At 54.2% G+C, this 24975-nt stretch overlaps 1 protein-coding gene and 1 non-coding gene across 16 annotated transcripts in view; both read left to right on the top strand.

The window, feature by feature from the left end:
• Positions 1-24975, top strand: part of PRRC2B (proline rich coiled-coil 2B) — an 84270-nt gene that overhangs the window by 46920 nt on the left and 12375 nt on the right. For 5 of the 15 annotated variants that reach the window (XM_027966261.2, XM_027966263.2, XM_027966267.2 and 2 more), the window contains 16 exons: positions 255-447; positions 4471-4789; positions 5957-6150; positions 8492-8687; positions 13054-13270; positions 13892-15943; positions 17224-17420; positions 17963-18108; positions 18786-18927; positions 20698-20780; positions 21086-21274; positions 21420-21617; positions 22178-22264; positions 22772-22876; positions 23023-23215; positions 23981-24078. In XM_027966261.2, coding sequence (XP_027822062.1) covers positions 255-447; positions 4471-4789; positions 5957-6150; positions 8492-8687; positions 13054-13270; positions 13892-15943; positions 17224-17420; positions 17963-18108; positions 18786-18927; positions 20698-20780; positions 21086-21274; positions 21420-21617; positions 22178-22264; positions 22772-22876; positions 23023-23215; positions 23981-24078 — 4609 coding nt within the window. Of the gene's footprint in view, positions 1-254; positions 448-4470; positions 4790-5956; positions 6151-8491; positions 8688-13053; positions 13271-13891; positions 15944-17223; positions 17421-17962; positions 18109-18785; positions 18928-20697; positions 20781-21085; positions 21275-21419; positions 21618-22177; positions 22265-22771; positions 22877-23022; positions 23216-23980; positions 24079-24372; positions 24434-24975 lie in introns of all 15 variants that reach the window. The other 10 variants (XM_060411653.1, XM_027966265.2, XM_027966264.2 and 7 more) reach the window with 6 other exon arrangements.
• On the top strand, positions 23692-23777 carry LOC114114224 (small nucleolar RNA SNORD62). Its single transcript, XR_003589055.1, has one exon. It is a non-coding gene; the product is annotated as a small nucleolar RNA SNORD62 (small nucleolar RNA).

The following is a 24975-nucleotide window of genomic DNA, read 5'->3' as shown; positions in this document are numbered from 1 at the left end:
TTTTTTTTTTTGTAGTAGTAGATGAAGTAATGGATGTGAGGCATCCTGCCTGGAGCTGTGTCTTTAAGACTGACTTGGTAAAATGGGTGCTGGTGTAGGTGCTCTGGGCGTGTCCTCTCAGCCATAAAGCAGATGTGCCATTTGTCTTTTATGAAGGAAATCAGTTTGTAGAAGCTAACTTTCAAATTGCTAATGGTCTGATGAGACCATGCCTGGGCCGACCAGGAAAACCAAGTCTTCACGGTTTGTCCTAGGAACAGTTGGGACCCCAGGAGGCAGCGGCAGTTGTCCTTGAGCTCTGCAGACAGTGCTGATGCCAAGCGCACCCAAGAGGAAGGAAAAGACTGGAATGAAACAGGAGGCGTGACCCGTGTCGTCCGGAAGGTGCCGGAACCTCAGCCACCTTCCAGGAAGCTGCACAGCTGGGCGTCAGGCCCTGACTACCAGGTACCGTGGGCACTGCGGGGGAGGGGTCCTGTGCCTGTTTGGCTGGGGGACATGCCTGTGCGTGTGCGCACACACAAGCCCTCCAAGTTCAGTTGACCAGAGATCCAAGGCAGAGACTCCAGCAGGTCACCTGAAAGGCTGTTCTGTGCATTTACAATGAACAGGAAGGGGTGGAGCCAGGGAGGTTTCAGGAGCCCATCGTGGGTGGGCCTGCAGGGGGAGTCTCAGCCAGTTCAGAGAACGCTGAGTGGTGGCCGGCTTGGGGACTCAGTGTGTGTCCCTGGTCACTAAGGCCAGAGTCTCACTCTTTCAGATGGACAGTCAATTAGGTTTCACTGAGTTCAGTGGTCTGGTCGGTTTTCTGAAAAAGTCTAAGCAGACATTTCTCTCTCTCTTTTTCTAAGCTATTTTAAATTGGAGGATATTTACTTTACAATATTGTCTTGGTTTCTGCCCTACATTAACATGAATCAGCCATAGGTATACATATGTCCCCTGCCTCTTGAACCTCCCTCCCTTTTGTTTTTATTTTGACTGCACTGTGCAGCACGTGGAATCTAGTTTCCTGCCCAGAGACTGAACTTGAGCCCCCTGCATTGGGGCAGAGTCTTAACAACTGGACCTCCAGGGAAGTCCCTCTTTAGTCACAAACTTATAGAAAAGTTGGTGTAACGCAAAGAACATTTTTCCTGAGCCATTTGAAGAATAAGTTGCTAGTCCGATCAGGCTCTGTCACCACAGAATGCTTCTCAGGTAAGCACAGTCAAATCCAGGAAGCTCGCGTTGACTTAGCACCGCCACCTTGTCGGCAGACTCCATCCCATTGCCCCCGCTGTCCAGCTGATGGTCCGGATGCACAGGAATCTGGCTCAGGGTCAGGTGTCCTTCAGTGTGAGGTGGACCCTCAGCCTCTGCTCCGCTTTCCTGAGGTTGACGCTCTGGAAGATCAGAAGCCAACTGCTTTGTGCAGTGTGCCGTTTGTCTGGAGCTTCCTCATGGTGGGGTTCAAGGCTTCCCTCTTGTGGCTAGAGTCTCTCAGAGTTGGCACTGACTCTTCTCATTGCTTCCGCCTGGATGACCCTGGTCCCTCTCTGCCCGCTGTGACAGCCTTACTTTAATCTCGGGATTGAGGTGCTGGCTACTGGGTTTCATAACATCGAGCTTTCACATGTACCACAGATTGGTAATTGATAGAAGTTTTGTGGCTAGTTACTTTAAGACTATGAATATCTAGTTTCTCATCAAATTTTTAATTAATATTGTTTCTTTGGATGTTCAGGTTGTCTTTGATTTGGGAGCTTCAGGTTTGTAGCCGTGTGCTTTTCACTGTCTCCATTCTTTTTTTGAGAGATTCCTTGCTTTCTGGTAGAATAAGCTTTTCCAAGCTCATTTTGTCCTTATCTAGCCTTGGCCCTGGAGTCAGCCTTTAATGACACTTATAAACTGGTGCGTGGGCACCAGGAGTGCCTCTGCTTCTGGTCTTTTCCATGGATAGTTGGGGAATGTATGTACGTGAGAGAGACACACACACACAGACACACACATGGAGTTAGGGATTGTGTATATGTGAGAGAGAGACACACACGTGAGAGAGAGAGACACACACGCACACAGTTAGGGAATGTGTGTATGTGAGAGAGTGGGAGACACGAAGCACGCACACACACACTTCATTCTGGCTGTTTCCCGTTATCTCCCTAGTCTCTCTGTTTCTACCCTCACCCTCTCCCTTGCACAGGTGCCCTCCTCAGTTCCTCACATGTCAGCCCCCCTCCCAGAGACCCTGAATTTCCCTGCTGAGCCATCTCTTCTAGAAGTTCCTTCCTCCTCCCACTTGATTGGGCTCCACCTTCCTCATCAGCCACACCTCCATGTGGACAACCTGCTTACCTGCCTGGGCTCCGACTACCTGCCCTGAGCTGTCTGACCCGCAGGGTGCTGGCCTGGCGCTGCCGCATCGCCTGGCTTTGGGATGGAACTAAGCTGGAAGGGCAAGCTGCGGAGGGGAAGGCATTCATTTAAAGAAACTTGGCAGACTTGCCATTTCCAGAGCACTGTGCTGTTTAAAGGACTTCCACATCTTCCTGTAAAGTGAAAATACCTTTTATCTTGAGTTTTTGTGCTGAGCACATATCGTGTCTTGCTAGGCATTGTGCTCGGTACAGGGGACACAGGAATGAAAACAGACACAGTACAGCGCTTATAAATTATCTTGCGATTAACCCAGATTTCATCCCAATATTGGGGTTGCTCAGTATTCAAAAGAAGATTTTTTTACTTTGATCTGCTCATAGCAACCCTGAATTATCTTGAGTGTTTTTATTATTATCTAGAGTCAACAAAGATAAAATCTCTTATCATTTCATGAATACAAATTTCTGAAAAGATTGTCACAGCTTAAATGTTTTGCAGAATATTTAGTTTATAAAATGATAGCTCACTTCGCGCAGTTTTGAAAGGCATGTCTGTAGTTTTGATGATATGCACATACCCTTTGATTCTGGTATTTACTTTCTGGGAAATTGTGAAGAGAATAATAACAGGGGTGTGCCTTAGGGATCATCCAGGTGTCCTGAGCATCAGGGGGTGAGATGTGTCTTGGTGGAGACTCGAGGTGAGACAGTACATGGCTGTTACGGTGCCTGGACAGATGGCAGTGATTGGGGCAAAGTAAAAGGAGAGTGCACACTTGGCCCCAATTATATCATGTAAAAAGTACCTTTGTGATTCTAAATTAGACATTTATAATCTTGTAGTAATTGCCTCTGGATTATAGGAAGTTAGTTTTCGGGAGAAAAATCACTCTCTGCTGTCACTGCTACCCACTGCTTTTATGGAGGTGTAATTTACATAAAGGGCTTCCCTGGCTTCTCAGTGGTAAAGAACCTGCCTGCCAGTGCGGGAGGCATGGGTTTGATTCCTGGGTTGGGACTGTCCTGTGGAGAAGGAAATAGCAATTCACGCCAGTATTCTTGCTTGGAAAGTCCTGTGGACAGAGGAGCCTGGTGGGCTACAGTCCATGGGGTCACAAGGAGTCAGACACAACTGAGCAACTGAGCACTATTCTAAACCTGAGGCAGCCTTTCTCTTGAACCTTATAGTCCGTGGGTTTGTAGAAGAGTCATACAAGACTTAGCAACTGAACGATGACAATTAAAATACAAGAAAAGACCCAACAGACCTTGGTTTCATATGTCTGATGACTTTTCAACAGTTACCTTCATCTATGTAACTGTCCCTCAAAACAAGAAGTTGTCTGTTTTTCTGCCAGTTGTATGTCATTCGACTTCCAGTGGCTAGGTCCAGGGGCCCAGCCCATCTTCTGTTCTGCTGCATATTCTGCCTGCAGCCTCTCTTCCTGCAAATCAGTAAGAAATCATCCCAGAACTGAGAGGTTTTCACACTGCATCGTTTGTGCCCTGTTGGTTGTCTAGTAACTTAACAATCAACTTGAGACTTAAAAGTAGGTAAAATACCTTGAAGAGATGTTTTTAGAGATGCTGTTTTGTTTTTACATTAATCAGTTTGAAACCTCACGTGTGAGTGTGAGTTCTGGTGTCTTGGGGCTCTTTGTACCCAGAGGTTCATCTGCTGTCGTGGGAGGAGCAGTAGGGCAGTTCTGTGGCTGAGGAGTGATGAGCATGTGGTTTTTCGCTCCTGTTCTTTAGCTGTGGACACCCTGACCTTGCATGCCCAGAGGTGGCTGCAGGAGTGCCCATTCTCGTGAGCGTTTCCTGCATTTCAGTCATGGTGTTAAGAGGTTTGCAAACGATTCCGTGCACCTTTACAGCCTGGAGGGCTTCCTTGATTATCAACAGTTTCCAAAAGAGAAATTAGGGTTTAGACTGTTGGTGCTTGCCCAGCCCTCTTTGCAAATATAGCATAGGGCAGAGCAGGATCGAAGCTCAGGTCCTTTTGCTGTAGGCTTCTTGAAGGTGCCCAAGGGTCTTGAGAAGGGAGCTGACCCCCTCCAGGCGGTGGCCTGTCTCTGAGTTGTGACATCCTCTGACCGTCTTCTCTCAGCAGAAGTCCTCCATGGGCACCTTATTTCGGCAGCAGTCTGCCGAGGACAAAGAGGACAAGCCCCCCCCGCGGCAGAAGTTCATCCAGTCGGAGATGTCAGAGGCTGTGGAGCGAGCCCGGAAGCGCCGGGAGGAGGAGGAGCGCCGCGCGCGCGAGGAAAGGCTGGCTGCCTGTGCTGCCAAACTCAAGCAGCTTGACCAGAAGTGCAAGCAGGCTCAGCGGGCCAGTGAGGCCCAGAAGCAGGCGGAGAAGGAAGCTCCCCGCTCTCCGGGGGCTGAGAAGGTGACTCCCCAGGAAAATGGCCCTGCCATCCACAAAGGTGAGCAGTGAGCCTGGCCCCTGACCTGGAAACAAGGGCTGTGTCATTGGGCATCTCCCTGGCTTCTTAGCACAAACTGTGGCCAATGGCTGGACACACAGGGATCCAGTTGTTAAGAGTTCAGGCCTGGATTAGGGGCCTGGGTTCACGTCCTGTTTTCACCACTGAAGCCAGCTGGCCACTTGCTTCCCCTCTGACACCTCCCCTCTGACTTCCCACTTTCCTCGCCCATGAAGTGGGTTGGGGAGAGTTTGTACCCACCCCCTGGGCTCAGTCCTGGGAGATGATGTCACGAAGCATGTGGCACATTTCTAGGTGCAGAAGCACCCGCCTTCTCACCGGTGCTTCTAACGAAGCACTGTCTTCATTACCACTACTGCTTGGCGGTGGAGATGTGGGTACTGGAGGACCTCATTAGGAGCACAGCGCTCTCTGTGACGCTGAAGGAAGCCTGCCTGCTTTTTAGAATACATTTTCCCTGATGTTAATCCTAAAAGGACTGGATCACGTGGCTGCACTAGACACACCAAACAGTGTTAAGTGGTGGAGGGGGTCTCTTGCTCTAGGTTTTAATAATATGATCAGTTATGTTCTCTGTGACTTTCTTAAGTGAACTCAAACAAAGTCTCTAAAGTAGAGAAGGGCCTGATGTTAGTTTCAGTTGCTGAAAGCTTCTCAGATGGAGGGCGTTCTGGTGACCTCGTGGTGATCAGTGCCCTTCAGGCCAAGGAACTCAGACCCTGGTCCTTCTGTAAATGCCGTGTCACTGAAGTCTGGTGAAGCCTGGGCCCAGTGTCGGGGACCTACTGAGGGGGCAGTAGAGAGTCAGGGAGTGGACGGCAGGGTGCAGAGTGGGCTGGGCCTGGGTGTGGGGTGTGTCCCCGGCTCTCCCATACCCGCCCTGCCTATCAGCATTCCTCTAGGACGCTGCCCCACCTCCAGGCTTTGCACTGGTGTTTGCTCTCTGCAGGAGATTTCTTGAGAATGCAAACGTCAGTTATAATGAATGTGGAAGAAAGAATGCCAAGCTGGGATGGGGAAGACAGCAGGGGATTCCAAGCGGCATGGTCTTGGAGACCGTGGGGAGCATCCCGTTTGAAGCGCACTCCGTGGACTGGAAGCTTTTATGAACTGACCTGGCTGTTTCTCCACTTACTTGTTCTGTAGGCTCCCCTGAGTTCTCTGCCCAGGAGACCGCCAGCACGTTTTCAGAAGAAGCCCCCACAGCTCCTCCAGCAGTGGCTCAGAGTGGCGGCAGTGAGGAGGGACCCAGGGAGGCTGGGTCCCCTGCGCAGGAATTCAACAAGTACCAAAAGTCACTCCCTCCCAGGTTCCAGCGCCAGCAGCAGCAGCAGCAGCAGGTAAACAGGAGACGCCTAGCCCATATTGTAAACAGATCCGCCCCTCCATCTCCCAGGCCCCTTCAATTAAAGCAGATGACACCCACCCTCCTGTACCCCAGTCGCCAGCAGGGACGTGGAGAGTCGGGGCCTTGGAGATCAGCTCTGGCCTTTCATTTCTCCAGGTAATTCATCCTCTGGATGAAAACCTTTGTTGGTAGTTTGTGGACCCTGTTGTCTAGCGTTGAAAGGAATGGCTGGTGGTGTCTGAGTGGTTTTTTTACTGCGAGGTGTACAGTGTGGCCACTCTTCACACTGATGGCGGCCCCACCCTGGAGCCTACCCAGGAGGAAGAGGCCTGGGGGCTCTGTGGACAGCACTGGAGAGGAATGTTGGCTTTGAGTTAAGGGTGGAGGCTTGTAGGTTTCACATCAAACAGCTTTGGGTTCTGCTTATCTAGCCATGTGGGGCCTTGGACAGGTCAGTGTGAAGCGGAAGGAATGAAGCCCTGACTCTGCGTGGCGGTGAGGGGTTCTGTGATGCCTGTAGACTAGTTTGTCGATAGTCTAGTAGTGTCTTTATTGGTGTTCCATCAATGTTCTTAAAATATTGAGTCTCTCTCTTTGTTTTGGCTGTGCTGGGTCTTCGTGGTGGCATGTCAGCTTCTCTGTTTGCAGAGCATAGGCTTAAGTGCCCTATGGCATGTGGGATCTTAGTTCCCTGACCAGGGATCAATCCGTGTCCCTGCATTGAAAGGTGGATTCTTAACCACTGGACTCCCAGGGAAGTCTGGTAAATTATTGTTAGTAATCGAAAATGTTCCAAAATGTGGGTGCCCTGGGGAAACAGATAAAATTTTATACCTTTACCCAGAATTTTTTTAAAGTTGCCTTTACAACCTTCACCCCAGACCCTATTTTCCTTGGGCTCCTAGGAAGCCTTCCAGAAGCCCGCCGTGGCCTGTGTTCTAGACAGTTCACTGTGCTGTTGTGGTTTTGTACCGTGAGCAGGCGCCATGCAGTTACTCCTGGACTTGGTGAGCACTTACTGCCGACTGGAGAGATCTCTGGAGTCACTCCAGCCAGACACAGTCGTAACAGCTGCTCTAGGGAAGTCTTCTGGGGAGGGTGGGGATGGGCAGTGACAGGTAAATCCTTCCTGAAGAGTAGGAAGAAGGCTGAACATGCCAGAATAGCCTGAGGGAGTCTGGCAAATGGACTGTCTGGTCAGCTTCCCTGGGGACCTGGGGTCTAGACAGGAGGAGGAGCTGTGGGCAGAGCCCTGGAGAGCTCCGCTTACTGAGTGCTGAGCGCTCCTAAGAGGTGCTAGGGCCCCCAGTGAGCCATCTGGGGAACCCAGCCCAGGCTGGAGTTGAGCCAGCCGGCTGGGATAGGGTGTGCTGGGCCAGCTGTCCCGCTTGTTTGACTGCCCCTGTGTCTGCCTAGGACGCTGGTTCGGGATGTGCTTGTGAGGGAAGCCCCAGGGGTCGTCGGTGCTGTGGAGCAGGTCTGAGGTGAACCCTCGCTGGGTCTAGGTCCTTGATTTTTAATACTCTGTTGATGTGTTAGGTCATCCATTCATGCAGTGAGCTTTTTCCGCACTATGTCTGGCGGTAGAGGTGAGCGGACTGTGTGAACTTGACATGCGATCCCCTGGTATAGAGAGGGAGGCAACCGCAGGAGTAACATCAGTGCTGTGAGAGCCGAGAACAGGGGACCTGATCTTCCTTGGAACTTGTGGCAGGCTTCCCAGAGGAAGTTCTTTTTAAGCTGAAACCTGAAGGAGGGGTGTGGGTGAGCAGGTTTGGGGCCCAGGGAACACATGGCCCAGCATGTTTCCAAGGCCTGAAGCAGGCGGGCAGGCAGGTGTGTGGACTGGAGGCCGGGGCAGTAGTGGGAGGTGATGCTGGAGAGGCAGATGGGTCAGGACCCGCAGGACCCTGCAGATCACATGCAGCCCTCTGGGATTCCAGCTGTTGGATGGAGAGCCGTGGAGAACCCAGGAAGACTCTGGCCGTGGTCAGGGCATTGGAGTGTGGAGAGTGAATTGAAGGGACAGTGGGGGCTGGGGATGGGGAGGAGCACTGGGGAGGGGTGCTCTGGGAGGGGTGCTGGTCAGGTGTCAGCTCCAGGAGAGCCTTTGATCTGCGTGAGCACCCAAGCTGCCATGTGTAGTGGAGGAGCCTGAGGGCCCCGTGTGACGATGGGATGACTGCATCCATCCTGGGAGAGGGCCCGGGCCTGAAAGTGGTCATGTGTACACTGGGGCCTGCCCTCTCTGGTCTTCTGTCTGGTGGGTTTTCCCTGGAGGCGTGGGTGTGCGGGCACCACGGCACCTGTGCAGCCCGGTCTCTCTCTGCCAGGAGCAGCTGTACAAGACGCAGCACTGGCAGCCGGTGTACCCTCCGCCGTCCCACCCGCAGCGCGCCTTCTACCCGCACCACCCCCAGATGCTGGGCTTCGACCCCAGGTGGATGATGATGCCCTCCTACATGGACCCCCGGATCCCGCCCACTCGGACCCCAGTGGATTTCTACCCCTCAGCCCTGCATCCCTCAGGTAAGCACCAAGGTGCAGTGAAGGCCAGGGTATGTGGTGTGGTCAAGGGCATGGCCTTGGGAGGTAGACAGACCCCACCTGGATTCCAGTCTGACCTCTTTGCAAGTCACATATCCAGTCTGAGTTATAACTTCCTTGTTTGCAAAACACGTGTGTAGTAGTACCTCCCACAAAGAATTGTTAGGAAGAGACTTTAAGATTCTGAATCATAAATTGTCTTTGTTAATTTTCATGTCTCTGCCACGTAGTTTGGTCCCTCTTTCCGTTCTTTAGTGTTCTTTTTGTTCTCTCTTTTCCTTGATTAGTCTTTCCCAAGGTTTATCAAATGCCGTTTTTTTAATGCCATTTTTAAAAAAGTATCTTTTGAGGTTCTTAATTCCTGTCTTTTATTTGGCTTTTATTTCATTAATTTCTGCCCCCCCCATTATTTCCACTGAAATTATTTTGTTCTTTTTCCGATTATGTTGGATGCTTAATTAGATCACTAGTTTCTGAGATTTCTGATGTATTTATATCTCACCCGAGTTTATGAGCCACTGAGTTTTAAAATAACATTTTTATTACTGTACAGTTTTAAATATTAGTCTGATTTTGAGTGATTTTTAATGGTATATTGTAAAATTTCCAAATACAGAGTTTTAATATCATCCATATGTTGTTAATTTCTACTGTGGCTGCCTTTTGGTCATATATCATGGTCTGTATGATATAGACCAGCAGTCACAATTTTTTTCCATTAATACCAGATAATAAATGTTTTAGTCTTTGAACTGCTACTCCAGTTTTGCTGTTGTAGAACAAAAACAGCTATAGACAATAGTAAGTGAATAGGTGTGGTTGCTTTTCAGTAAAACTTTATTTTTAACAAGCGGCAGATCAAACTTCACTCAGGGACTTTAAAAGAATATATTCTCCTATTGGAAATGGTCCATTAAAGTGTGCCTGCTAACTGTGCTGTAGAAATATCTATCACAGTTTTTTTATCCCCTTGATCAGTTTCTAAGAGGTGTGTGAACATTTTCCACCGTGTTGTGGGTTTGTCAAATCTTGTAATCATGTCAGTTTTTGTTTGACCTACCTGGAAGCGTATAGGCTTGAGATGACTGCATCTCGTTTCTTGTATCTTCATATAGCACCTTTGTTTCTTGGGTTTTCTGTCTTTAACGTCTACTTTATCTGATGATAATTTCAGTCCAGTTTTCTTTAGATTAGTATTCGGGTGGTATCTTTTTACCCCAACTTTTTATTGTCCGCCTGAGCCCTTTGTGGAGGAGAATGTCTTTGTATGTTTAAGATGTGTCAACTGTGACTTTAGTCACCGAAGTTGTTCCCTTTAGATTGGGGGCGTGGGTGTCAAGTCTTCTTTTTGTTTTCCTTCTACATTCTGTTTCCACTGTGAGTGGTTAGGTTAAATTCTAACACATACCCTTGACTTAACACAGGCTAATCAGATTACCCTGAACCTGAGCTCTGATTCCGGAGTCTTTTAATCTTTGCCTGGAATTTTAATTCTTCCCTTGTTTTGATGCTTACCAAATTATTCTCTCTGCTGTTTCATTCAATCCATGCCTGTTCAGATCTGCCTACGTGTTTACTAGTGTCTTTGCTGCTTATCCTTCCATCTGGGTTCCATTTATTTTTTTCAGAACATACGTTCTGTCAAGGCCTCTAAGAAAGTTTTTTGGCAATACGTATTCTTCACATGGGGTTTCCCAGGTGGCACTAGTGGTAAAGAATTTGCCTGCCAGTGCAGGAGACATGGGTTCCAAACCTGGGTCTAAAAGATCCCCTGGAGGCGAAAATGGCACCCCACCTCAGTATTCTTGCCTGCAGAATCCCATAGACAGAGGAACCCGACTGGCTACAGTCCATGGGGCTGCAGAGTTCTATGCAACTGAGCACTATTTTCCACCTACGGCAGCCTTTCTCTTGAACGATAGTGCAGCTGGGTATGGAACTCTAGGCTTGCAGTCACTTTCTTTCAGGGCTGTGAAGATAGTATTCCTTTTCTTCTGGCTCCTGTGTCTAGTCTGTGTTGCTTTAAGACCGCTTTGTCTTTGGCCTCCTGTGGTTCTTTCTCAAAATGCTGTGTCTAGGTATGTATCTATATCCATCCTTACTTTATTCTGCTTAAAACTCACAGTGCTCACATCTGAGGTTGTATTGCTTTCATCACTTCTGGGAGTTTCTCTTCTAATTACCGTGCTGCCTGTTTGCCTGCTTTCATTCTCTGTCCTCTCTTCCTGTGTCGCCCACTTCGGTTGTTTGTGCTGACTGTGCTGTACGAGTGCCTGCATCATCGGGCTGCTTCGCACTCTGCCTCCTGGTCTCGAGTGCATGAGAGCTGGTGCCTTCTGGGAAATGCCTGGAATTATTCTCTAATTCCTCGTTCTCTCAGGCTGTGCCTCATCTGCTGTCTGTATTTTTTACTGTCCAGTGGGTTTTTAATTTCAGTGGCTGTATTATTACTAGGCTTTTCCTCTCAAATCTCTTTTTCTCGTGTCTTACATTTTTTTGAGTTTTCAGTTCCTTCTTATTTGCTTTTAATCAAGTAAACCGTAATTCTCTGGTGTTTAACGTTTCGATCTGTTCCTGAGGTTCTTGGGGAATGGTGCATGATCCCATGGACGTGCTGTGGACTCGTGGTGGATTGCTTTCCCGGCGATGTTCTGGGAGTTTTGAACGCATAAGTTCGTTTCCGGCAGAGCTATTCTTACCTTGGGGACTCGGTGTAGCTTCGTTTGAGAGTGTATCCCTCCAGGGTGGCTCTGTGTTTTCATCTACCAGCCTAGAACTACCTTTCATTGTAACTCAGGAAGTTTTTGGAGAATTCTAGGGGTGTAAATCTGAACTCCACTCTACTACCCCCAAGCCTGTGTGAACGCTGGCATGCAGCCATGAATTCCTCACTGGGGACGGTTTTCCCTGACCTGGCCCTGGCTGGGACATTAGCTCAATCATCTCCCTGTCCTAAAGAGTGTGAGGTTTTTCTGGTCTGCCTTGTAATTGAATGCATAGCCCTTTGAGGGTCTTTGTGTAAGCAGCACCTCGGCTGTAACTCTCTGCCTTATGCAGAGAAGCCTCGTCTCTTGTCGGGAGCGGCGAGGGGGTGGTATTTAGGAGCGCAGCTGTAGGTCACTACCTCTGACAGATGTGTCCCTGCGTCCCCTCTCAGGAGCCCTGGCTCATGCCTCTGGCACCTGGCTCTTGCCCACGGCTGTGGTTTCCGCTCCCTGGGGGATTCCTGGTTTTGGGGAGCAGAGCTCTGCAAGTGAAATGTGTAATATGTTTTGTGCAGTGTTTTTGTGACAGGAGGTTGTTTTCAGGTGATGAGCTGCCATATTGCCAAAAATAGCTCTGTGTGGTGCTGAGCAGTTCTGCCTACCTCGTGATCAATACTTAATGAACGGGGTGTAATTTTAGGATTCCAGAGAGGGTCCTCGCCACCGCATGACTCAGACTACCTTTGTGCCGGAGTTGTATATTGGTAACCTTCGGACAGAGCATCCACAGCTGAAAGAAAGTATAAAACCACTAGCCTGATGCAGAATCATTTTCCTGATCAGATTATCTCAGCTTTAAAAATGGGCACAAAACAACACTGGTGGCCAGTAATTAGCTTTGTGAGATATCTGAAAAGTCAGACCCTCTTTTCTACACAGACTCTGGCCACATGGGAGGCCTTTAATGTCGTCTACAGCATCCCATCTGTTAGAACTGGACAGAGGGGCCCTAGTGAGGGGGTGCTGTCTCCCGGGCTGGTTTGTATCTGGTTGGACCGAGATGTCAGCTTATCCCTGTTTCCTCAGGCCAGTTAAGAATTGAGTGTCATCTGTGTGTCCCCTTCTCCCGTTTCCTGGAGAGAAAGTGGATTATCACTATAAGCTCAGGGGCAGAAACAAGCAGAGCTGAAGTCCAGACCCCTTTCTGAATCTTCTTGTAGGGTTTGGAAGCAGGCAGACGCTGGCTCCTTGGTGCATGTAGGCTTCCTGGAGTGTAGCTCATCTTCCCTGTGTCTGTGCAGGAGACCCTCGGGCATCTCCTGCTGCTGGCTGCCTGGCCCCTTAGCTTTCTGCTGCCAGCCATGGGCTCTCTAGTTGGTTGTGTCCTGTTTTCATCTGCCAGTTGTTTAACATCCTTCAACATAGGGGATCTTCATCGGGAACTAAGACTGGACCTCCAGGGCCTTCGAACAGGCCTTTCAGATGGCGTGCCTGTGTGCTTTTGGAGGCTCTATGATCAGATGACGTGAAGCAGGTGGGCTGCCGCATCCGCAGGATGGTCAGGGCAGCTCGTCTCCTCTGGGCCTGTGGGCCACCCATGGTTTACTGAACGAGGTGACCAATTGGCTGTTTGCCTTCTTCAGGATTGATGAAACCCATAATGCCCCCGGATTCCCTTAGTGGGACTGCCTGTCGCTCTGAGGACCAGAGCTGTGTGCCCCCGCTGCCAGAAAGGAAGGTGACCGCCATTGACCCCACCCCCGTGTGGAGCCCCGAGGGTTACATGGCGTTGCAGAGCAAGGGCTACTCGCTGCCCCACCCGAAATCCAGCGACAATTTGGCCATGGACATGCATGTCAGGTGAGGTGACGCTTGGTCCTGCTGCCTTGCAGCTGAAGGAGGAGTCTCGGTCCTCAGTGAGATGGGCTCTGGGAGGAGGCCGTCCCGGGAGACACCGCCCTCAGGAAAGGGGCGCCTTGAGAGAGACCAGTGTGCTCTGGGAAAGGAGAGTGAGATGAGGATAGCTGGGTGCTTTCATGTGAGAGGCTCCGATGGTGACTGAAGGTCCAGGAGGAATCCTGGGGTCAGAGGCAAATCCCAAAGAACCTTGGGCCAGGGCCGTGGGGTGGGGTTGAGCATGTGTGTTACGGCTCCTTCCTGTGAAAGTAAGGTGAGCTGGCTCTGCCGGCCCAGCACCCCAGACTCTTCTCGGACTTTCCGGCTCCAGCGTGTTTGAACCAGAGGATGCCCAGCTGTTCGTGGAGTCCGCCAGCCACTGATCATCACTCTGGACTCCAGGGGCCGCCACCAGCCCATGGCCCAGCATCTCTGAGGCCTGTTTAAAGATAGAGCGAATGTTCGTGCCTATGTTTTTTTCTTTTTTGTTTAAAAAAAAAATTTTTTTTTTTTAAACTGTGTTCAGCGTGGAAACCAGGAACCAGGCTCCAATCACATTGACTGATTTTTCTGGTTCCTTTTCAGGAGTGAAAGCTCTTACTCTGCCTCCCCCGGAAGGTCAGGGGGCATGAGTGCCCAGCGCGAGCTCCTTGAGGAGAGAGGGCAGGAGTACTTGAGCGCTTCTGACAAGAAGGCCCCAGCAGACTGTGACTCCCGTGTCTCCTCTCAGAGAGTAGGCCAGGAGCTTTTGTTTCCACCCCAAGAAAATGGTCAGGAAGCAGGCACTCCTGTGAGTCACACCCCAAACCTCAGGTGCTCCCCACTGGAGCCTGACTTTGCCCCCACGGAGAAAAAGCCCGAGTATGGTGACTGGGATGTGAACCACCAGTCAAAGGTTGCCGACCCAGACGCTGCGGTTGAGAAGGAGGTACCGCTGGAGGAGCCACCCTTCAGCGTCTCCTCCTGGGAGAAGGAAGGGAGCCCAAGCAAGCCGCCGGCTCTGGAGCCTGAGTGGACGCCAGAAGCCCGGGGCACCAGCAGCCAGCACCCGGAGCAGACCAGCAGGACCCGTAGGTCCGGCCCCATCAAGAAACCTGTCTTGAAGGCCCTCAAGGTGGAGGACAAGGAGAAGGAGCTCGAGAAAGTAAAGCCGGAACTGGCAGAGGGGAACACCCGCCTGGCCCGGGAGACGGGGCCTGTCCATGAAGTGGCTGAGGATGAGGACCAAGAGAACGACCCCGCGCTGGCCAACGTGGCCCTGGCCACCTCAGAGGACCAGGGCTCAGCCCGTGGCAGCTTGGGCCGTGAGGCCAGCTGTCCCGAGGAGGACAACAAGCCTGATGGGGCCCCGGAGGCCAGACCCTCCAGGGAGGCCAGCCACACACCCCCGACCAAGAGGAATAACTGGATCTTCATTGATGAGGAGCAAGCCTTTGGGGGCCGGGGGCCGGCCCGGGGCCGAGGCCGCGGGTTCCGAGAGTTCACCTTCCGCGGGCGGCCCACTGGTAGCGGCCTGTGTGGCGGGGGCGTCCTTGGGGCGCGGGGCCTCTACAGCGGCAGTCAGAGGAGTGGCCGGGGCCGCGGGCCGCCGGATGACTTCCCCCGGGCCAAGCCCCGGCGGAGGATTGCCAGCGAGACCCACAGCGAGGGCTCTGAGTACGAGGAGCTTCCCAAGCGGCGGCGGCAGCGAGGCACCGAGCCTGGGGATGAGGGCACGCTCCCGGAGCGGGAGGAGGCCACGGGAAGGAAGGGCGACTTCAGGGAGTCCTGGCGGTCCGGCAGGATGCACCCCGAGGACCACAGTGGGCCTGAGGCCAAGAACCGAGGCCCCCGGGCCTTCGGGCGTGCCCTACCCCCGCGCCTGAGCAACTGTGCATACAGCCGGAGAACCTTCGCGGCTAAGGAGGTGGCCCCTTGGCCCAGCCGGGGTCCTGGTGCCTCCTGGCAGGAGCCTGGCCCCCCTGATGCGTGTGGGGCCCGGCGGCCCTTAGACAGAGACTATATCCCAGATGCCTACAGACGCCCCGACGCCTTGGGCTCCCGGGGCTTCGAGGATGGCCGCCTGGAGGACCGGAGGGCCTTCTTCCAAGATGACCATGCTGCAGAGTCCGAAAACACAGAGAACCGGCCCTTCCGGCGAAGGCGGCCCCCACGCCAGGACAAGCCGCCCCGCTTCCGGCGCCTCCGGCAAGAACGGGAGGCCCTGGGCCTGTGGGGGCCGGAGGACGAGCCACCTCTGGTGGCCGGCCAGTGGCCGGGCCGTCCCAGACCCTGCCCTGGGGACAGGAGCGGCGCCTCAGGCCGCAGGTCCCCTGAGCTCGCCTATCAGAACTCCTCCGACCATGCCAATGAGGAGTGGGAGACAGCCTCTGAGAGCAGCGACTTCAGTGAGAGGCGGGAGCGGCGGGCCGGCCCCGAGCTGGACCCCCAGGCTGATGGCGGCCCCCCTGGGGTGAGCGCAGGCGAGAAGAAGGAGCTGGCCAAGCGGAGCTTCTCAGGCCAGAGACCCCTGGTGGACAGGCAGACCCGGAAGCTGGAGCCGGGAGGGTTTGGGGAGAAGTCTGTTAGGCCAGGTGGCGGTGACACTTCTCCCCGCTATGAGAGTCATCAGAACGGGACGCCTCTGAAAGCCAAAAGGTAAACCAGAAGCAGAGTCCCGGGTTCGTTCTTGTTGTTATGGTTCTGTCAGCCGGTGTTTCCAGCAGCACCTCACGCATGCTGTCCCGCCGTGTGTCAGGGCCCCGACTCCTCCCCTCTCGTTGTGCTCCAGGGCGACCGCCCGCCGAGGCCATCGTGTGTGGGCACCTCCATCATTGGCTCTCACCCTGCTGTCTGCTTCTCTGGGGTGTGTTGTTGTTGCTTCAGAACCGAGATCAGAGGCCCTGTCCGGTGATCCCCTGGAGTGGCTGTCCCAGTACCACTCCAGGGTTCAGTCTCTGTATGTCTCCTCGGGGTCCAGCCAAAGGGCCACCACCACACGGTTGGGGTCGCTCCCTGTGTGTGGCGCCTGGTGAGCACTGGTCTGTTCCCCAGACTCTTTGGCCCCTGACTGTGCCAGGCAGTTTCTTCGCTGGGGCATTGCTGGCCTCCTGGCCGTGCAGAGAGATCTTCCCTGAGTGCCTTTGCTTTTCCACAAAAGATAAGCAACCCCACCCCGGGGATAACGCCCACACTTGGTGATAGCCAGGCAGTAAACAGGGGCTGTTTACTGTTACCGAGGCCCAAAGGGCGCCTCTCCAGACTCAGAGGTGTTGAGGTGGGTGCCCTGTGCTCGGTGTCTGCTCGCTGCCCACAGCTGGCCCGGGATCAGGGTAGGGGCAGAGCCCGTGCAGCCCACATCCCTGATGTGGCTCTGGCCCCGCCCAGGTGCCGAGGAAGACAATTATCCTACTTCCCAGCCTCCTCAAGGGTTCAGGGCACAGAGGCCTGGCCTGTAGTTCACTCGTATCTCTGAACAAGGCGCCACAGGAGAATGTGGGTTCTTGTCGGTATGGATCTGAAGGAGCTTTCTAGGCCCCAGATGCCAAGACCTGGCTTTCCTTCTGGTTTCTGCCCCAGGGGACTGGCAGTGGAGCGAGACCTGGGCTCCCTCTGCGGCCCAGTTCTAAGCCTTGCCCCTTATCTCTCTTCTGTAGCCCTACTGGGTGTGGTAGGCAAAGGGAAAGGACAGGAGTACTAGCCAGGGGAGAGGGTGAGGACAGAGCAGCTTTCCCAGGGCCTTTGCTGGAGCAGTGGTCTGGGGCAGCCTCCCCACAGGCTCGAGACAGCATGTAACCAGCCACCCCTTCTGCTGGCTGGAGGGGACAGCTGGAGGGAATGACGGAGACCAGGGCTGAGCTTGGGTGTGTGCTGGGCGTGTATGCAGCTTCACCTTCTTGGGCCACTTCTGAGCTGATGAGATCTTCCTTCCTCTCTAGGTCCCCAGACGAGGCCTTGCCTGGAGGTCTTGGCTGCAGCAGTGGGAGTGGCCACTACACCCTGGAGCGGGCAACCCGTGCTGCCGCTGACGTCCCCGAAGCTTCCTGTGAGGGGGCGGAGAAGGAGGCCAGGCTGGCTGCCCAGAGGTCAGGCGAGCAGGGAGAGACCGTGAAACCGTTCGACCTGAGCTACGGACGTGAGTGTCAGCTCACCTCTCCAGGGGAAGGAGGGTCCAGGCGAAGTGGGGGAGGTGGGCATGGCCACCGCCGTGGGCTGCTGAGTTTGCCGTTTGCTGAACATCTTAGGTTCTGGGCACATACGTACTGGGTTAAGAGCAAAACAGAAGGATTCCTGCCCTTGTGTTGCTCACAGCTCTGCTGCACTCCCGTAACACCCCTGCAGTGTCTCAGTTTTAAAGATGGGAAGCTGAGCCCCAGAGAAGCTGAGTGGTTTATCCAGGGTCACACAGCTGGTTAGGAGTAGAGCTGGGACTTAGGTGTGTGTGTCTCTGAGGCCTGTTTTCTTAAGTGTGACCTGTTTGGTTTGAGATAACAGTGCATTGCAGGGTTGTGAGAAGGGTGTAGAAATCCTCACTGGGTTTCCTAGAGCCTGGTGATGGTGAATATGCTGAGCCTTTTGAGCTGACTCAGTGCTTAGATATCAGGTGTCTGTAGGGTTAGGTTATCCTTAGCTTTCAGTAAATGGAACCATTGCCCTTCCTTGTGAATCTTGGTTTAGATGCCATCATTGAAAATTGCGGATCCAGCCCTGGGGAAGAGAGTGAGGTGGGCTCTCTGGTGGGCGAAGGCTTCATTGAAGTCCTGACCAAGAAGCAGCGCCGCCTGCTGGAGGAGGAGAGGAGAAAGAAGGAGCAAGCCGTGCAGGTGCGGGGCGCGCTGTGAGGGGGATGCGGTGCGCTGTGCGGGGGCACGGGGCGCGCTGTGAGGGGGCACGGGGCGCGCTGTGAGGGGCACGGGGCGCGCTGTGAGGGGGCACGGGGCGCGCTGTGAGGGGGCAGGGGCGCGCTGTGAGGGGGCACGGGGCGCGCTGTGAGGGGGCACGGGGCGCGCTGTGAGGGGGCACGGGGCGCGCTGTGAGGGGGCACGGGGCTGGGACGCAGGGGACACCTGTAGCCTGTGGCGTCAGAGTGTTCTGAATTCGGGCTGGGAGAAGAAGAAAGGCCTGCTTGTCAGCAGGTGCTCCTCCCAGGGCCCGCTGTCGCTGTGCTCCATGGGATAGATGGTGTGATTTCCCTGGTCTCAGAGGGTAACTGATCCTTGGTGACACCAGCTGAAATGGGCTGAGCAGGACACAGACCTCTGTTAGCTCCTGAAGTCCAGCCTACTCCTACTGTAGTCTCAGATCTCAGCCCACTGAGCACTTGCAGGGGTGGTTTGGTCGGCATTGCAGTTCCCGCGTGGTTGAGGTCTTAATCGACGGTTGGTGAATTCTCTGGAGCAGTTTCCGGGTGTGGTTTTGGAGCCCACAGTCGTCTTCCTGGGGGGAACTCATTTTTCTTGTCTGCCATCGAGGCTGGACTGTATCACCCTCTTCTCCGTAGGTTCCTGTCAAAGGCCGAAGTCTCTCCTCTCGAATTCCTCCTCGGTTTGCAAAGAAGCAGAACAGCCTGTGCCTGGAGCAGGGCGATGGGCCTGTGCCCAGCGGCAGCCTGGGCACCGAGATCTGGGAGAGCAGCAGCCAGGGTAAGAGCTTGTGTTCGGCCCTCGGGCCGCCTCCCAGGCTTGGGGCCCTTCTCAGGGAGGGCTCTGCCCTGGGGCCATGAGCATAGGCACAGCACTGCTTGTCTCCTGGCTTCCTCTGTCTGGGGTTAATGCCGCCTGAGCACCACGTGCTGCTGCAGCCTCTGAGCAGATGTCAGAGTTTCCCTGCCTGAAGCGTGGTGGCGAGCAGAACATTCCGCATCCAGTGACAGGAAAGAGTGGTCCCCACCCCGCCTGGCCGAGGTTGCTCAGGAGTTGGTTTGACTGTTGCCCACGTCAGCTGTCCTTCCTTCTTGCCTTGCGGGCGAGGAGCAGATGACTGTTTGGGAGAACAGGAGTCCAGAGCTTTCCCGTCTGTGCTGTGCGCCCTTTCCTTGCCAGAAGGAGGTTTCTGTCAACTCCTCTCCAAATGTTGTCTTAGGCTTAAAACCAGGCTAGGGTGTCCCTTAATCTATAGAAAACCTGTTTCCCTGAAGCTAAGAAAATTTGTTATCCAGTGGCATTTTTCTGATAATCTTTCCGTTTAAAATACAAAACCATTTGAGCAGATTGTTCTTGAGTTCCTGCTTTGGGCAAGGCCCTGCAGGGCGGGCAGCAGGAGCTTGGTGAGATCACCCATCGCTAGCTCTTTTATTCAGAGCAGCGGAGGCTTCCGGAGTGAGGTGACAACTCTGGAGCCACGTGACAGACACCCAAGAGTCGGTTCTGAGCCTGATTCTCTCAATTTTACCACATGGCCTGTCTTCATGTTTCTGATTAAAACCTTGATTCTAACACATTTCAATGTAATATTGGGAAATGGCAACTCTGATTGAAAGTAAAATAGCCTTTTAGTAAATTTTGGTATCAGTCAGTTTGGTTTTGTGAGAGTGGTGGGTGTCACAGCGTAAATGTCCAAAAATACATACCTTCCAGCTTGGTCAAGCAGGGTGGACCAACTCAGGAGTTGCCCTTGGCCGTCAAGGCTTTCCCTCCTGGATTGTGCAATGTCTTGTGGTTGCTCAGACCAGGGGTGTGTGGGTGGCTTCAGAAGGGCCCTGGATCTTGGAAAAGAGCTTGGGAGGTTTTGTGCACACAGACAGGGTCTGTGACTTTTGTTGGATTCTTAAGAATGGTTGAGCTAACAACAGTTGGGTAATAATCAGCTTGACTTGTTTAAAGACTTGTAGCCGCTGCTAAGCTGCTAAGTCACTTTAGTCGTGTCTGACTCTGTGCCATAGACGGCAGCCCGCCAGGCTCCCCCGTCCCTGGGATTCTCCAGGCAAGAACACTGGAGTGGGTTGCCATTTCCTTCTCCAGTGCATGAAAGTGAAAAGGGAAAGTGAAGTCGCTCAGTCGTATCCGACTCTTAGCAGCCTACCAGGCTCCTCCATCCATGGGATTTTCCAGGCAGGAGTACTAGAGTGGGTTGCCATTGCCTTCTCCATCAAAGACTTGTAGAGAGATGCCAATTTGTAGAAATAAATAGTTGGCTTATGTGAAAAAAGCTTTACCACACCAGAGGTAGTGATACGGAGCTCTAGTCCCTATGAGTGAGAAGTTGCTGGTGTGTTTACCTGGAGCTCATCATCCATGAAATCTTGGGAAGCTCGTTTATGGAGATGTTTCTGGGGACATTGGGAAGTCGAGTGAAGGTGTCAGACTGAGGAGGGAGGTGGTTTGGAGACTGGAGTTTGTGTGAGCTGCCCATGGTCATGTTTCTGGCTTGGTGGCTCCTCTTTGATGTCCTGACTCTGTCTTCCTCCTCGGCAGCCCTCCCCCTTCAGGCCTCGACCAGTGACTCCTGGACCAAAGCTGCCACTGCCTTCACCAGCACCGAGCCTGGCTCTGCTGAGGTGAGTGGCCCCCAGGCACCAAGCGTGTGCTCACAGCCCAGGGCCGTCCCGGCCGCCACCCAGGCTCTCCCTGGCGACACAGTGAGCCTGGCTCATCGCTGGTCTCCAGTCTTGCTTTCAGGTGTGTGGGAAGGAGAAAGAGGGGATGGCCAGGGAGTACCCATCCTGGCTCCTTGGCGTCTGGCCGTGCTCACAGTGCAGGGCCCACGTGTACTGGGGATCACAGGCTCTGGCCGGGAGACATGTCATGCCCCAGGTCTCGCTCTGCGGGACTTGGGTGCTGATTGGCCGTGTGTCCTGCACAGCAGGGCTTTAAGAGCAGCCAGGGAGACAGCGGTGTTGACCTGAGCGCCGAGTCCCGAGAGTCCTCAGCGACCTCCTCGCAGCGCAGCTCCCCATATGGCACCCTGAAGCCCGAGGAGGCAGGCGGGCCCGGCCTGGAGCCCAAGGCCGACGGCCATAAGGAGCAGACTCAAAAGCAGTCAGAGCCAAAGGTAATCTGGAGCCCAGCTCTCAGGGGCCAGGCTAGGCACAAGGGCTGGTGTCTTTTGTCTTCTTTTTTGGCTCTCAGTTCCTTGGAAGCTAGAAGTCAGGGTCACTCCAGGCTGTGTGTCTTAGCCTCTTTGCTTTTCTGTCAAGGATTCAGAACAAGGCTCGGGACAGAGCAAGGAGCACAGACCAGGACCCATCGGCAATGAGCGCTCTCTGAAAAACAGAAAGGGCTCCGAGGGGGCCGAACGGCTGCAAGGGGCTGTGGTTCCCCCTGTTAACGGGGTGGAGATTCACGTGGACTCTGTGCTGCCGGTGCCACCCATTGAATTTGGAGTTAATCCGAAGGTGAGGCTTAAAGTGCTTCTTCTACCCACCGCCCCCCAAGCCCCGTTTCTGGTGCTTGGAGAGGGAGGAGGGGCCTTTCCTGGAGGAGCAGGGTGGTAGGTGCTGGCAGCACTCGAGGGTGTTGTGGGGTGGCATCGTGGGTGAAGAGCTGCTGTGGGCTGGCCCTGTCTCCCTGCCAGTGCCAGGCAGGTTCTCAGACCAAGCAGGAAGCCAGACAGAGAAGGGGATGGCCGCCTTGCTTGGGGGCTGTCGGGGAACAGCTGGCTGTTTTGTTCACGTGGTGAATACTGCTTATTTATTTATGTGGCTGTGCTAGGTCTTAGTTGCATTACATGGAGTCTTTGATCTTAGTTGCGGCATATGGAATCTAATTCCCTGACCAGGGATTGAATCCAGGCCCCCTGCGTTGGGATCCCAGTCTTAGCCCCTGGACCACCGGGGAAGTCCCATACTGCGTTTTTTGAGTTGCTGAGGCTATGGGTCTACTTCATGTGTGTCTCTGCCAGAAGGTGAGCCAAGGTGATTTCTGTGTGCTTTGTTCCCCCTTTTTATTTTCCTAGGACTCTGATTTCAGCTTGCAGCCCGGCTCTGCCTCTGGTCCCGCGGGGAATCCAGTTGTCAAGCTTCAGGACGCATTGGCCAGTAATGTAAGTCTGTGCTTCTACCACCCAGCTCGGTTTGTGTCTTGGTGCCGTCTCTAGTTCCACGCGCGTGGCAAGCTGTTCCACGCCCTGGCTTTGTGCACTTAAAGTGGAGTGGCGTAACTCCTAAGGTCTGGTGTGTTTGGCACTTGGTGATTTGAAACTCTCCCGGTTCCACAGTCATACACGTTTGAGAATGCTGTGCTAAATAAACAAAGTTTCTTTACTCTGCAGTTTCTCAGAAATCCTGTGACCTGCAGGTGGGTGCTGGGCATGGCAGGAAGGGGCTCTAGCACTAGGTTTCTGACCATATTTCCAGGGCCTTTTTTCACGGTTTGGGGGAAGGGGCTGAGACAGGAACTGGGACTTCCATGCTGTGCAGCGGGGCCTGCATGCTGGCCGCCAGCTGTGCTTCTGTTGCCGAAACATGGCAGCCCTGCTGGAAGGCTGGGTCCAGGCAGGAGGGGTGTGGCTCCCCCGCCTGCAGGGGTCCCACCGTGTCCTTCCCTCCAGGCCGGGCTGGCCCCCAGCATCCCCATTCTGCGGCGGGACCACCACATCCAGAGGGCCATCGGCCTCTCCCACATGTCCTTCCCCACCGCCGACCTCACTCTGAAGGTAACTCGGGGCCCAGCTTGTGAGGGGGCAAGAGCAAGCAGAGCCCACCCTAGCACACCCGCTCCCCGCACCCCGGGGCTTAGCTTGTACTGCCCCCTGCCTTCTGGGTGGTAACTTCCATCTCCCCCACCTCCTTGTTTCCGAAGATGGAGTCTGCGCGCAAGGCTTGGGAAAACTCGCCCAGCTTGCCGGAGCAGAGCTCGCCAGGAGGCGCCAGCTCGGGCCTGCAGCCCCCATCCTCCGGGGGGGCCTCCAGCGGGGTCAGCTATAGCTCCTTTGGCGGCGTCTCCATGCCCCCCGTGCCCGTGGCCTCGGTTGCACCTTCTGCATCCCTTCCAGGTACCTCTCCCCTGGTCCAGCTCAGGGACGCTTCTCCAGTCCCTCGAGGGAAATGCAGGGTCTGTAGCCCTGAGCACTCCCTGCCTTGGCCTAAGGAGCGAGTTCCCGGCTGGGAGCCACAGATTCCTGTGTGCTCTGGTCTCTGGCACTTGCTGCTCTTGGCCTCCAACCCTGGGAGGCGACAGGACTCTGTGACCTCGGCAGGGCTGTCTCACCTCCTGGAGAGAGGCCCCAGCAGAGACTCTGTCGCATGAGTAGCTGTCTGAGCCTTTCCCCCTCCTCTGTGAAATAGCACAGGGTCGGGAGGGCCAGGTGTGGGGTCACCATGCTGATAAGATGAGCTCACACCTGGGAAGGGTTTGTATCAACTGAGCCTCAATAAGCGGGAGCCAGTTTTACCCCAGTTGTCACTGTCCTGGTCACGGTGTCAGTGCCTGAAGGAGCCCGTGGGGATTCAGGGGGCCCAGCTGCCAGCGTCTCAGTGATGCAATTCCAATAGATCCTTCTGACCCTCCACTGTGGACTCAATAGCAGGGAGATGAAGAGGAACGTGACTGAGAGACCATGGCAGCCTCCTTTATGACCGAGCCCTTCCTGGGTGTGCGGGGTGGTGGGCAAGGCGGGAGGCCGGCTGCAGCGGTGCCTCCCCTTAGGCTCCCAGGAGCCCGGGGCCAGCTCTGCTACGTTCCCTCCCCCACCGCTTCTCTGGACCTTCTGGGACAGTGAGACTTGATCCTGTTCCCCTGCCTCAAATTCTGTTTCTAGGCAGCCACCTGCCACCTCTCTACCTGGATGGCCATGTGTTTGCAAGTCAGCCCCGGCTGGTTCCTCAGACCATACCTCAGCAGCAGAGTTTCCAACAGGTGATGCCAGCGAGACCGACGACCCAGGGACACGGGGGAGGGCGCAGCACAGGGCGTGATTGGCCGCTTCACGTGCCCGTTCACTGCCTGTCTCGTGTTTCGCACCCCTCACGTTACTGCCCTGTGCCTGGCACGTCACAGCAGCCAGGTACTGTTTGCTGAGTGAGCACGTGAGAGCCGAGGAGGAGGGGCAGAGCCGAGTGCTCTGGACCACTTAGCTTTCCTTTCTTGACGCTCTCCCTCCTGCGCCCTAGCCGGGGAATTCACTGAAATGGAATTCTCTTTGGTGATCAGGTATCCTTCTGATGAAGAGAAGAAAGGCCTAGACTCCCAGGCATGGATGCGTTAGAAAGAGGTAGTTGTAGAAGTGAGCAGGTGTCTATGTTCACGCACAGTGGGCGCACTGCTGTGCTGCCAGGGGCCACGTGTGGGAGTCTCCTCCTGAAGCCGGTGCTGGGCCTTCCACGGGGGGTCCTGTGCCTGCAGAAACCAGGGTGAAGCGCCGCCCCAGGGGCAGAGGACACGGTCCGTCCTGGTCTTTTCAGAGCACATCCTTAAACATGTCGTTTGGTTCTGCAAGGTCTCGTAACTGGGTCATACCGCACATATTCCTCTGTCTGTGGCATTTTCCATCCACCGTTTGGTTTCTGAACCCACCTCTGTTGGCCGTGGAGCTCGGGCTTGTTTGTCCCACTGTGCAGGGTCCAGTGTAGGGACGATTGTGCTGGTTTGGGGTTGCTGCCAGTTCTCTGCTCGCTCCCGAGAAGGAAGGAAGCACAGGCAGACTGTTGAGTTCGCGTTGAGGGCGGTGTCGGCTGCCCCGGGGAGAAGGGCCAGGGTGGGGGTGAGGGGGTGCCAGTGGCAGGCTGTGAGAAGCAGCTTTCAGGGCAGCGCGGT

The sequence above is a fragment of the Ovis aries genome, chromosome 3 (genome assembly GCF_016772045.2).
Source record: "Ovis aries strain OAR_USU_Benz2616 breed Rambouillet chromosome 3, ARS-UI_Ramb_v3.0, whole genome shotgun sequence".
In the NCBI taxonomy this organism is placed as follows: Eukaryota; Metazoa; Chordata; class Mammalia; order Artiodactyla; family Bovidae; genus Ovis; species Ovis aries.
The sequence above is the reverse complement of the archived record's forward strand: the minus strand, read 5'-3'. Positions and strand labels throughout refer to the sequence as shown.